The sequence below is a fragment of the Malus domestica genome, chromosome 14 (assembly GCF_042453785.1).
Source record: "Malus domestica chromosome 14, GDT2T_hap1".
In the NCBI taxonomy this organism is placed as follows: Eukaryota; Viridiplantae; Streptophyta; class Magnoliopsida; order Rosales; family Rosaceae; genus Malus; species Malus domestica.
The window spans coordinates 7,897,859-7,910,941 of NC_091674.1; the positions used below are offsets into that span (position 1 = coordinate 7,897,859).

Sequence of the window (13,083 nt, forward strand, 5' to 3'; positions counted from 1 at the left end):
ACTTTGATTTTTGTGTGGATTGCATCAAAGGTAAAATGACAAATAGTAGGAAAGAAGGATCAACTAGAAGTAAACAAGTCCTAGAAATTATTCACACAGACATTTGTGGTCCTTTTCCAACGCCTACCATAGAAGGAAACAAATACTTTATAACCTTCATTGATGATTTTTCAAGGTTTTGTTTCATTTATTTGATCAATGAGAAATCTAAAGCTTTTGAAGTTTTCAAAATTTATAAGAATGAAGTTGAAAATCAGTTGGAAAGGAAAATAAAGATTGTTAGGTCTGATAGGGGTGGAGAATATTATGGTAGATATACTCAAACTGGTAGACATCCTGGAGCTTTTGCACTATTCTTGCAAGAACATGGGATTGTAGCTCAATACACTACACCTGGAACCCCCGAGCAAAATGGGGTTGCAGAAAGAAGAAACAGGACCTTAATGGACATGGTAAGAAGCATGATATGTAGAGCTAATTTGCCAAATTCTTTGTGGGGAGAAGCAGTGAAGACTGCAAATTATATTTTAAATAGGGTGCCATCAAAATTTGTAGAGGGTACTCCTTTTGAGCTGTGGACAGGGAGAAAACCCAGCTTGAATCATCTTCATGTTTGGGGTTGTAGAGCAGAAGCAAAAGTGTATAGTCCTAACAACAAAAAGCTCGATCCCAAGACCATCAGTTGTTTTTTCGTAGGGTATGCAGAAAGGTCGAAGGGTTTTAGATTTTATTGTCCTAATTACACTTCCAAAATAGTTGAAACTGGCAAGGCAATCTTCTTAGAGCATGAAACTGATACTGGTTTTGGGACTGAGGTTGACACTTTTGAATTTGAAGAAGAAGAAAAAGAAATCGCAGTCCAACCAATGGAAACTGAGATAAGTGTGGCAGCTCCACTTCTTAAAATTGTTGGGCACATGGAGGACAATGAAACTGATGCATGTGATGAGGATCATGAAGTTGATGCAACAGTTCAAGAAGTGATAAATAATGATCAAGGTACCATAATAATTGAGGCAGCAGCACCCACCATGGGTCAGCAACATCAAATACAAGAGGGCAGCATCGACACCATCACTAATTTCAGAAGATCAACTAGGGTCAGGAAACCTACGACACTATAAGATTTTGTATATTTGGCTGAGAGTGACATTGATTTATCAGAATTTAATGACCCTGTAAGTTTTAAAGAAGCAATCTCAAGACCAAATGCTGAAAAGTGGATATAAGCAATGAATAGTGAGCTGACCTCAATGGAAAACAATCGTGTATGGGAATTAGTTGAACAGACAGAAGGAATGAAACTCATAGGAAGCAAGCGGGTTTTCGAAACTAAAAAGGATTCGAATGGAAATATAGAAAGGCACAAAGCTAGATTGGTCGCGAAAGGATTTACACAAAGAGAGGGTGTTGATTACAAAGAGACCTTTAGTCCAGTTTCAACCAAAGATGCTTTTAGGGTTATCATGGCTATGGTAGCACACTTTGATCTTACTTTGCATCAAATGGACGTCAAAACGGCTTTCTTAAATGGAGATTTGGAGGAGTGTATCTACATGAGACAACCAGATGGGTTCAAAGAAGAAGGGAAAGATAACTTGGTCTGCAAGTTGAAGAAATCTATTTACGGACTCAAGCAGGCATCGAGGCAATGGTACCTCAAGTTTCATCAAGTGGTAAGAGAATATGGTTTCACTGAAAATCTTTCTGACAACTGCATTTACATGAAGGTTAGTGGGAGCAGTTTTATCATTTTAATTCTTTATGTTGATGATATACTGCTTGCCACTAATAGTCAGAGCTTATTAAGCGAAACAAAGTCTTTCTTGCAAAGAAATTTTGAAATGAAAGACTTGGGAGAGGCAACGTATGTCTTAGGGATTGAGATCAAAAGGGACAGAAGGAGAGGTTTGTTGGGACTATCGCAAGGAGGGTACATAGAGAAGGTTTTAAAAAGATTCAACATGTCCAGTTGTGGAACTATTGAAGTGCCGATTTCAAAGGGAGAAAAGTTGAGTAAGTTGCAGTGCCCTAAAAATGATTTGGAAAGAAAGATCATGGAAGACAAGCCATATGCTTCCTTGGTAGGAAGCCTAATGTACGCTCAAGTCTGCACAAGACTTGATCTTGCATTCACAATAAGTGTACTTGGAAGGTTCCAATTGAATGCTGGTGAAGCTCACTGGAATGTAGCAAAGAGAGTGTTGCGATATCTTCAAAGAACTAAAGCACATATGTTGGTTTTTAGAAGGACAAATGAGTTGGCGTTAGAAGGGTACAGTGACTCCGATTTTGCTGGATGTTTGGATGATCTTAAATCTACATCAGGTTATGTTTTCTTGATGGCATGTGGAGCTGTTTCTTGGAAAAGTGTAAAGCAAGACACAGTGGCTGCATCTACAATGGTAGCTGAATATTTATCTTGTTGTGAGACTGTTAACCAAGCTGTTTGGTTAAAGAATTTCATAATGGGACTTAAAGTTATTGATTCAATTGCAAGGCCAATCCAAATCTATTGTGACAATAATGCTGCAATATTCTTCTCCAAGAACAATAAGAGATCAGATGCAACCAGGAACTTGGACATTAAATACCTCATTGCGAGAGAGAAAGTTGTGGCTGGGTTAGTTAAAATTGATTATTTGGAGACAGGTTCAATGATTGCAGATCCTATGAACAAAGCAGTGCCCAATGCGGTGTTCAAGAAGCATGTGATGAGTATGGGAGTGCTGGATAATTTTGATACAGTGAATTAGTGGGAGCCAAGTATTAATTTCTTTCTCTGCGAGTTATCTAGTTCTGAATGTTTTGAATATTAATAATAAAGAACACTTAGCTAATAAAGTGAAATGCTGAATGGTTGTTAAAGTTTTCCTATCAAGCTCAGCAGTTAGTTATGAAAGTGCATGTATTTCTTTATAATGCAGGATGGATAATGATTCTCAGAATTGTTATAAGGAATAAACAACTTGAAGACTTCACTATGAAGTATTTGGAATTGATTGTTTTATCAATCTTGTGGAGGACCAAGTGTAAGATGTGTTACTAGAATATACATGCGAACATGTCTTACATTAAATTACATATCTTGTTGGAGTTTCATGTGTTATATAGCTTCATTACAGTGACTATGGGGACAATACTTCTTCAGTGGGAGTGTGATGCCCTTTGGTTCTTTATGAATGCTTATTAACGACAGGAACTTGTAATCGATTTTAGCTGATATTAGTCTCTTGGCCAATCAAGTATTATTCCACTTCTATAAGTGTACATGATAAACAAATATTAGCTCTAGTGGGAGAATGTAAGTTCTATAGAGAGCAAACACTTGTTTATCGTGTAAAAGAGTTTTGGAATAATAAGGAGACTAACATTAGCTACGTGGAATGGCTTTACAGAAATTGTATAATAAGGATAATCTCGATAGAACTGGGACTTTATTATCTGATATGTTTATTACGGTTTTCACGGTGATAAAGATAGTTTGATAAGGATTACATAATGGGAAGTGTCCTTATTGAACTCCATCGTTTATGGTATAAAACTAGGGTCCCTGCGCTCTCACAAACACACAAGCTTTCAGATACTCAAGCCCCATTGATTGAGCCTTGTATTCGGTAGTGCAGAGTTGCAAAAGAATCCTTCTAACTAAAGCAGCAATGTCTTCATCAGGTAAGTGATGAAGTTGGTATCGTGATTTAGTTTCTATAAGTTATATGCTTACAATTTCTCCTTCCCCAATCAAGCATTTGGCTTGGTGGTGTGAGTGAATCCACGATTAGCGACGTGAGCTAGCTCCGTTGCCCCTGGTTGAGCGAATCCCAGGTTATCTATTCCCCTCTCCTCGATACCCTTGGTTCTGTCCTGCATCATAACCTATCCTAAACAGGACGTTCAATGCCAGACAAAATAATTTAGCTACTAAGAAAGGGAAAGTGAAAGAGGAGATTATATTTATTAATCGAATGCTTTAGCTCATTCGGGAATTGATATAAACTTATTCTCTTTCTCTCTGAACAGAAGTTAAAACAGTCGACCATAAGAAGCATCTTATGCACCTTTCAGCTACTTTCTAGAAATCGAACAATTTTTTTAAATCACATGAGGTTCAGTTTTCAATCTTATCTGACATTACTAAAAGAGCAAATTTGATTGGAGGCACCCTCTTGATCACATAAAAACGAAACAAACGGAGTTCCAAGAAATAACGACCCTAAAATCAAGAATCATATACGTCTTATGAAATAGATAATCTTTCTCACGTGACTGATGTACTCGTTAGGGAATTTATATAAAATTATCTCTTTCATTCTGAAAAAAACTTATAATAATCAGCCACAAGTAGGGATGGGCAAAATACCCGCGGTTATGGATATCTGTGGTTACCCATCCATTTAAACCTCACGGTTATAGTTATGGATAACCGTTTATTTATCTAAACGGTTATGGGTATAACCGTTTACCGGTGAAATTTAAATGGGTGGTTATGGGTATTAATCGCGGTTATAAACGGGTAACTGTTTACTCATTTATTTTATATATGTAAAATTAACACAAACCATGTTCTGTAGGTGTGGGAAACAATTCTGAAAATTCCAAACTGAACCAAAAAAATTCCGAAACCAAACCGAAAAAATCTCAAATCTCAAATCCCGAAAATTTCGATACCTCATCCCGAACCGATCCCGAAATTTTGGTACGGGTCTCACATTTTCATTCATTCGATAATTCCAAACCGAACCAAAAAATATATATATTATTTAATTTTAAATATATATTTGGAATTGTAAACGGTTATACCCATAACCGGGAGCCTTGTGCAAAATATATATATTATTTAATTTTAAATATATATTCACCTCTCCCAGACCCTGCGTAAAGCGGGAGCCTTGTGCACTGGGTACGACCTTTTTATTTGGAATTGTAACAACCATCGGATTTGGTTGAGATTTAATCTCAACAGTTGAATTCAAGTAAAACCCTCACTCAGCTGTCCTTAGATCAATGTTTGCACCTAAGACTATTAAATCCAACATATTGAACACTTAGAGTTGCAGGAAGTTCTCCAAAGTTGAAAGATGTAGAGATTGCAGCTGCTTACACATCTTTATCATTTGAAATATATAGGATATTTTGGGAGCACCATGGAGCACACCAAAGTATGTTTCGTAGTCTTTTGTGATCGTTTTATCATTAACTGGCTTCATCTTCTACCTTCAAGATCTGACTTCTAGCAAAGATTGTGGGGAATTGGGGATTCCGATTTGAAGAACAATTCATAATTTTATATTTTAATCTGGGATTTCCAATTTGTCCCAAAATCCCATAAATATTTGAGATTCCAGAAAATTTGGTTTGGGATTGGTAAAAAAAAAAAAAAACATGTAGACGGATGAAAAATGAGTAATGGTAAAAAAAAAAGATAAATGGGTAAACGAGTATTAAACTGTTACGGTTAAATGAGTATGGTTAACCATTTATAAACGGTTATGGGTATGGGTATAACCGTTTAGGCAATTACCAAACGGGTAAACGGTTATACGGGTATGAGTATGGGTAAATAACCGCAGTTACCCGTCCGCCATAACTGTTGCCCATCCCTTCAGGAGGGTAACTCCAAAATAACTTGTTCATGTAGTAATGTCAGATAAGATTGAAACTGAGTCTCATATGTGATTTCCTTCTAAGTAGCTGGATGGTGGATAACTTGCCCGTGTTCAGGTTCATGCCACGCTCATGCTTCTTTTGGCCGATTGTTTTAGGCGATCAAGAGGGTGATTCCAATTGCTCTTTTAGTAATGTCGGATAAGATTGAAAACTGAGCCTCATTTGTGATTTAAGAAATTTGTTCGATTTCTAGAAAGGTGCATATCATACTTCTTATGGTCGATTGTTATAACTTCTAAATTATTTTGTTCTGGCATTGGACTTCTAAAAGCTATTTGCCAAGTGAGGTGGTGAGTAATGCACCACATAAGTAAATTTATTTTTTTGTGGGTTTTGTAAACTTGTGCAGATGGGACTGTACACAATCTGGATGGTTACTTTCAGATCCGTGCTAAAGATGCGGTGACAGGAACAGGAGTTGATTTGATCAATGCAGTTTTTACTCAAAAGCTTGGTGTGTTCGCGACAGAAAATCAGCTGGAGGAGTTTTTTTCCCAGATTCCTTAATGTCTGGTGATTCTCTTGTCAGCTGGACCTAGTATTGCCTCTTTTTCCGGCTTCCGACTGAGTTGCTGCTTCGCATTTGGGATTAGTTCATTCCATTTCCAGCTGCATTTTCCTTTCTCTTTGGTGCTTCTGAGAATTGGGTTTTCGCATTAAAGATCGTAGAGAGAATTGTATCTTTAACTTGAATGACAAGTAGCAAACTTTTCACTCTGTGCAGGTCTTCAGGCCTTCAGCTTGTGCCGTATGGTTAGCCAGAATCTAACAGGGAAGCCCCCTCCCCCATGGCCAAGCTTTAACTGCTAGTTGTAACAATGGAACGGCTTTGTATGTGCCTAATTAAACACTTAATTCCTCTGATAGTTTTACCTAGTTTGATGATGGTGAAAACACCAACTGTCGGAGTTACTAGATTGGAGAATACCGCTTCTTAAAAACTTGAATTTCCGAGAAACAAATGGTCATAGGTCGTACCCAGTGCACAAGGCTCCCGCTTTACGCAGGGTCTGGGAGAGGTGAATGTCGGCTAGCCTTACCCCCATTTATGGAGAGGCTGCTCCCAAGAATTTCCGAGAAACAAATAAGCAAGCAAAATAGTCAAGTACATAAACACACACAAGTAGAGACACACAATGTGACTGATAAGGAAGGACAAAATACAAGCAACTCAAAAACAACAAAAAGTTAGACAATATAAAACAAATGCAAACACAGAAAATAAAAGGCAGGCGGCTTTGAAGACAGCAGACTTGTTTCTATTCAAAAGAAACATTTGGAACATGAGAAATCTTTGGCCAATCTTCTCCTGTGTTGCGCTGGCATCTCCTCCCCAGATCAGGACACTTTCTGATTCTAAGTTTTGTTAAGGCAGTGAGGCGATGCATCTCCTCTGGCAAAGACAACAGTTTGGGACATGATCTGAGGACAAGTGTTCTAAGCGATGTGAAACTCGTCAACCACCCAGGTAATGCCTCCAGATTCTCACAATACCTAATAACCAAGTGTTGTAGTGTGTTTGTGGCTCCTTGAAACCATTCAGGCAATGCCACCATTTGTGGTACTCCCCTAATGAACAATTTTTGGAGCCTTAGTGGAATTACCTGATAGTTTACCATCACCAAATCAAGTTGTTCACAATTGCCTATGATCAGAGTGCGTAATGACGCAAGATAAAACGCATCACGCGGCAAACACGTTAAATTACTACAATCCCAGATACCAAGATATCGAAGTGATGTCAAGCATCCCAATCCATTCTCTGGAAAACTTGATTGCTTTGTGGTAAAATCAAGGTATCTAAGGCTGATCAACTTGCTCATGTCTCTAGGCAACTCTTCAAGATTCACGCATCCATAGAAATTCAGAGTTTGCAAGCTCTGCAGCTTACAAATTGAATTGGGTACTTGGGTGATTATTTCATTTCCAGCCAAGTTCAAGCTTCTCAAATGCTTCAAAGAACCAATGGAACTCGGCAACAATTCACAAGATACACTCATCAAAGTAAGCACCCGCAGATATTTGAATCTTGAAATGCAAGTGCGGAGGAAGGATTCATCAATATTTTTACAACTCGTTGCTTTTACGGTCCGCACTTTGTTCAACTTTTGCAAGGTTGTTGAAACATTTTGTCCAATTTCCAAAAATGAGAGATGTCTAACATTTTCAGAGATGCCTTTGGTGCCTGCAGAGTTTACTACAAAACTCTCACCTTGTGCGACTGATTGTACAAGGTCATGGATGAGATCATGCATATCAAATACATAGAAGATAATGTGATCTTTCACATTTTGAAAGAAAGATCTCTCCCATAACTCTTTGAAATATAGCTCACCAACATCTTCCAACTCCATATTCCCATGATCACGAGATTCAAGGATTCCATGTGCCATCCAATGGCTGATCACTTCCCTGCTATCAAATTCAATGTAATTCTTTGGAAGAATTGAACAGCAAGCAAGACACTGTTTCAAATGAGAGGGTAATTGATTATAACTCAGTTTCAAAGCAGGTAGAATGTGACCATCTCCCTCTTGTTCTAATTCCCATATCTCAGAATCTCTAATCAATTTCCACTGACGCTCATCAGCCTTTGAGTAAAGTTGACTCCCTAAGGTTTTCACAGCTAAGGGAACCCCTCCGCACTTTCTTACAATATCTTTTCCCATTTCATAGAGGCTTGGATGTTGTCCTTCTTGTCCTTCATCAAATGCACACTTTACAAACAACTTCACACAATCCTCAAAAGAGAGAACTTCTAAATTTATGTATGTTCCAACCGGGCCCATGATTGAAGCAACTGAGATATTCCTTGTCGTCACCAAAATCTTAGTTCCTACCTTGGCCCCCTCTACCAATAAATCTCTCAACCCACTCCATTTGATACGATCGTCGTTCCACACATCATCCAAGATGAGCAGAAATTTCTTATCCTTTAAGGCGTCTCGTAGTTGTGCTTGCAACTGATCCAGAGACAACCCTTCATTAATCTTTGTACCTAATGCAGAGCCAAGGATCTCTTTTGTCAATCTAGTAACATCGAAGTCCACTGACACATGCTGCCACATTCTTAATTCAAAACTCTCAACAACTCTCTGATCATTGTACACCGACTGGGCAAGGGTGGTCTTCCCTACACCTCCTAATCCCACTATAGGAATAACTGAAACATTCCCATTATCCCCACCTTGATGATCATCGCCTTGTATCATTAGAAGATCAACAATTTCATTTTTGTCTGTTTCTCTACCAATAACCTCCGAAGCACGGACATAGGAGTGGGTCGTATTCCTATTCTCCCTCACATGATCACCAAGATGAGGGTGATGATGAACAGTGCGAAGATCAGCAAAATTCTTATCATCTTTAAGCTCATTTAACCTCTCTCTTATGTCCTTAATTTCATGACCTACTCTCAAGCGGAATGCAACTGGATTAGAGCGGGAAAAGAAACGGCGTACCTTTCTAGTTGTGCCACTGCCATGAACCACTAGCCTTCGCAAAGCTTCGCACTCAAACTCATCCAACAGATCCTCCGCATCAAGGAACACATCTTTAAGTTGTCGTAGCCAACTGCGTAGGTCACTGTTACGTGCTTGCTTCTCTTGGGCATCCACAAGCACGTCTTTGATTGTGGACATGGTGCGTCCAAGCTTTTCCAGATCCGCTTTAACGCCCCACGCCAAGCAAATCTCCTCAGAAGCAATGGAGCTGAGCCTTTCAATGAGTTTGGCTGCCAACGGAAATGCAAGCTCGGCCATCTTCTTGTGCTTGATAAGGTGAGCTCAAGGTAATTGAGATTTTACGCAGGATAATGATTCTGGATCTTAGCTAAGGTATGATCAAACTCTTAATATGATTTTAAAAAGTCAACAATTATAAAGAAAGACTTGTAATATGTTTCCTTTTCTTCGTTAGCAAGGTTGGGAATATTGTTTTGTCGGAATTAGGAAATCACAAAGTGGCAACTGGCAAGCTTATCAGGTCATTACAGAGTTTTGTACCAGTATTGTTTTATCGAATCACGTGACCGTCCGACTTAAGACACAAATACACCCTCTCCTCACTCTCACCTATTAGTATTTTGGCCTAGTCCATCAATGTGTCTTAGGTCACTCAGTCACGTGGTCTAGACATCTTGGTCGAAAAATTTATCCTACCATGCAGTGGCGAAGCTACAGAGGGACTGGGAGGGGCGGCCGCCCCTCCCCTCCCCGGAAATTAAGCCCAAGAGCGTGGTTCCGCCCCTCTGGTGTCGTCGGAATTAATGGATGCACGGTGCACCTGCACTGCAGATCGGTTTCTGGGCTTGAGTTTCTACTGCTGCTGTGCATCAGCTTTTGTTATTCTTTTTTTTCAAAGGGTACCACTTGTCTGTCCGTGCCTTCCATTATTGATTAAAAAATAATCAATTGAATAAAAAATAAATAAAAGTTTTAAAGGGTACCACTCTGTCCCGTGCCTTCCATTATGCAAATCACTCATCACTTTTGAAAGCTAATCCTTTAATTCAATTATTCAAATCACTCCATTATTCAGAAGGCCCGTGTGTGCTCCCCCAAAATCCCAGCAACAGTTCTCAGCGCCCTCCTCCCTCCGTTCCGTTCCGTTGTCCCATATTTCCCCTTCAAGCCAAGCCAGCTGCCACTGCCTGCCAGCCTCTAGCAGCCAACTGTTGGTTGGTTTTCCACTTCTATCTCAATCTTAGGTAAATTTTTTAACTTTCTAATTTGTATTATCCCTAACTCTAATTGATTAATTAATACGAAATTTTAGTTAATTAATATAGAATCATAGAGTAATACACTAATTAATTGTTGATTTTTGCGTATAAATATGAATCCTATGAATGATTATTGATGAATGAAAATTATGAAAATATTGTCTAGAGTAAAAATTGAATTCTTGATTATTGATTAATTGATTATTGATATTAATTTATGAATTGAATTTTTGTGTATTAAATAATTTATATGAATATTGGTATTGATTAATTGAATTGTTGGTTTAATTAGTTAATACTCATATTGACTATAGTATAGTTTACTCTAAGATTAAGAGTCTAAAACTTTTTTCTTTTCTTTTCCATATACAGTTACATAATGGAACGATACTATAAGAAACAGTGCTTAAATCCTCATTCAAATATTCCGGCTAGTCCTTCTTCGAATATTCCGAGTAGTCCTCCTTCGAATATTCCAAATATTCCTTCTTCTAGTATTCTGGGTAGTTCCCAACAAAATGAGGTCACTGAGTTGGATGAAATACTGGCTAATCTTCCTGCAGACCCTGGACATAGACGTTGCACACCAACTTCAACTAGCTCTTGTAGCCGTTGCAAAGGGAATTGAGGGTGTCGCCATTTTCTTCAACAATGCTAGTATTTTGGTCAATACTATTGGATCATCGTGTAAGCGTCGTGACGCATTTAGAGAGAAACAACTAGAACAAATTAAGAAAGCTCTTGATATTGGTGATCTTGAAACGGGTAGAGGGTTAAATCAAGAGATTAGTCTCATGCGTCCTTGTGATACACGTTGGAACTCACATTATGGTACTATAGTTAGTATTATTGTCATGTTTGAAGCCGTGGTGGAGGTGCTTGAATGGATTAAGGATGATACCAAACAAGACAATTTTGGTGAAGTAAGTAAGTTATTCCATGACATACAAACTTTTGATTTTGTGTTTCACCTTTTTTTTATGAGACTCATATTGGGAATTACAAATGAGTTATCACAAGCATTACAAAAGAAAGATCAAGATATTGTGAATGCGATGGCATTAGTGGAAGTATGCAAGCAAAGACTACAATCCTTGAGAGATGATGACTTTGGGGACTTGCTTGATGATGTACAAAAGTTTTGTCAAGAGCATGATATTGTCGTTCCTAACATGGAGGATTTGTGTTTTGTACCCGGAAAATCAAGGCGTAAAGCTCCAAGACTCACAAACTTCCATTACTATCGTGTGGACCTCTATTTTCAAGTCCTTGATACGCAATTAAAGGAATTGAATGATCGCTTCAATGAGGTAAACACCGAATTGCTTCTTTGTATGGCATGTTTGAGTCCGGTGAATAATTTTGCATCTTTTGACAAAGCAAAAATTGTTCGTCTAGCCCAACTTTATCCTCAAGATTTTGATTGTATGGACCTCATGAATCTTCCAATTCAACTTGACAATTACATTCACGATATGAAGATGCATAGTGAGTTTTCATCATTAAGAGGAATTGGTGATCTTGCAAAGGAGTTGGTGAAGACCGGAAGGTTTGCAAGCTATATGTTAGTGTATAAACTTCTTACATTGACTTTGGTGTTACCAGTTGCAACTGCTTCGGTGGAGAGAGCTTTTTCTGCTATGAAGATTGTGAAAACACCATTGCGTAACAAAATGGGAGATCAATGGTTGAGTGATAGCATGCTTGTTTACATTGAGAGAGATGTATTTGCTTTTATTGATAATGAGCCTATTATGCGGCGTTTTCATGATATGAAACCTCGTCGGCAACAATTGTAATTTGTTTGTATTGATAAATTATAGAAGACATTACTATATAAAGGATTTGGTTCTTGCTATTCTTTTGAACCTTGCACTCTTTTAACTTCGCCCCTCCCCTCTTCAATTCCTAGCTTCGCCACTGCTACCATGAGTGTTTGGTTAATATAATCGATTAAAGAAAAACTGACAGTAAAAAAAAAAGTTCGTTCATACTAACACAAAGTCACTTATTTTTCTCTTGAAAAATGATTCTGCATTCTACCTTTTGCGTGGCATTTGATTGATTTAATCCAAACGGTTAAGATATAAAAAACAAAATAAATGTGTGGAAAGATTTCCCTCTCCGCTTATTGTCCATTTGTTGATAGGAGCATATTTATGCGATTTTGTTATCTTATTTTTTTGCATTTAAATAGTTAATTTCCATTTATTATGGTAATTTAAGTTATTTTCGTATTATTGTAGGTCCAATTGGTAAAGATGACAATAAATGGCTAAATGGAGCAATTTGGAGCAGTTTTGGACTTGGATTGGATAACATGCATGTGGAGCAGTGGGGCTGGACGTTTTTGGTGTTTAACATGTGCTAAATATGTGCTAAAATCTGGAGGAATCAAATTTGGAAACTTGGAAGACAAGGAAAGATATAATCTTATCTTACTTTATCCAGACTTGTCTTATCTTATCTATTTTACCTTATCTTATCTTATCTTATCCAAACATTATCCCATTTTATACAACATTATCTCATATTATTTCAAGTTGCACAAGAAGTCCTTATCCTATTCTAAATACTTCCCAACTGATTCTCAGAGTCCTAATCCATTCAAACACCCTAATCCATTTTCTCATTGGTTTCTGCCGAACCCTACCCTATATATATGTATTTCTGCCGCAGCAGTAGAGAGGGAA

The 13,083-nt window shown here is 38.0% G+C and overlaps 2 protein-coding genes across 2 annotated transcripts; one reads left to right on the top strand and one right to left on the bottom strand.

Annotated features, from left to right (window-relative positions):
- Positions 1 to 6,926: 6,926 nt before the first annotated feature.
- On the bottom strand, positions 6,927 to 9,428 carry LOC103454400 (disease resistance protein RGA2-like). The gene has a single exon (XM_008393998.3). It carries the CDS (start codon positions 9,426 to 9,428, stop codon positions 6,927 to 6,929), a length of 2,502 nt encoding a protein of 833 aa, XP_008392220.3.
- A 791-nt stretch (positions 9,429 to 10,219) lies between these two features.
- On the top strand, positions 10,220 to 12,248 carry LOC139191377 (uncharacterized). Its single transcript, XM_070812184.1, has 2 exons — positions 10,220 to 10,375; positions 10,763 to 12,248. Exon 2 carries the CDS (start codon positions 10,909 to 10,911, stop codon positions 12,187 to 12,189), a length of 1,281 nt encoding a protein of 426 aa, XP_070668285.1. The 5' UTR covers positions 10,220 to 10,375; positions 10,763 to 10,908; the 3' UTR covers positions 12,190 to 12,248.
- The last annotated feature ends 835 nt before the right edge of the window (positions 12,249 to 13,083 follow it).

Excerpts from the sequence above, each read along its gene's own strand:
- LOC103454400 (XM_008393998.3), bottom strand. The coding sequence starts at position 9,428 with ATGGCCGAGCTTGCATTTCCGTTGGCAGCCAAACTCATTGAAAGGCTC.
- LOC139191377 (XM_070812184.1), top strand. The coding sequence starts at position 10,909 with ATGAGGTCACTGAGTTGGATGAAATACTGGCTAATCTTCCTGCAGACC.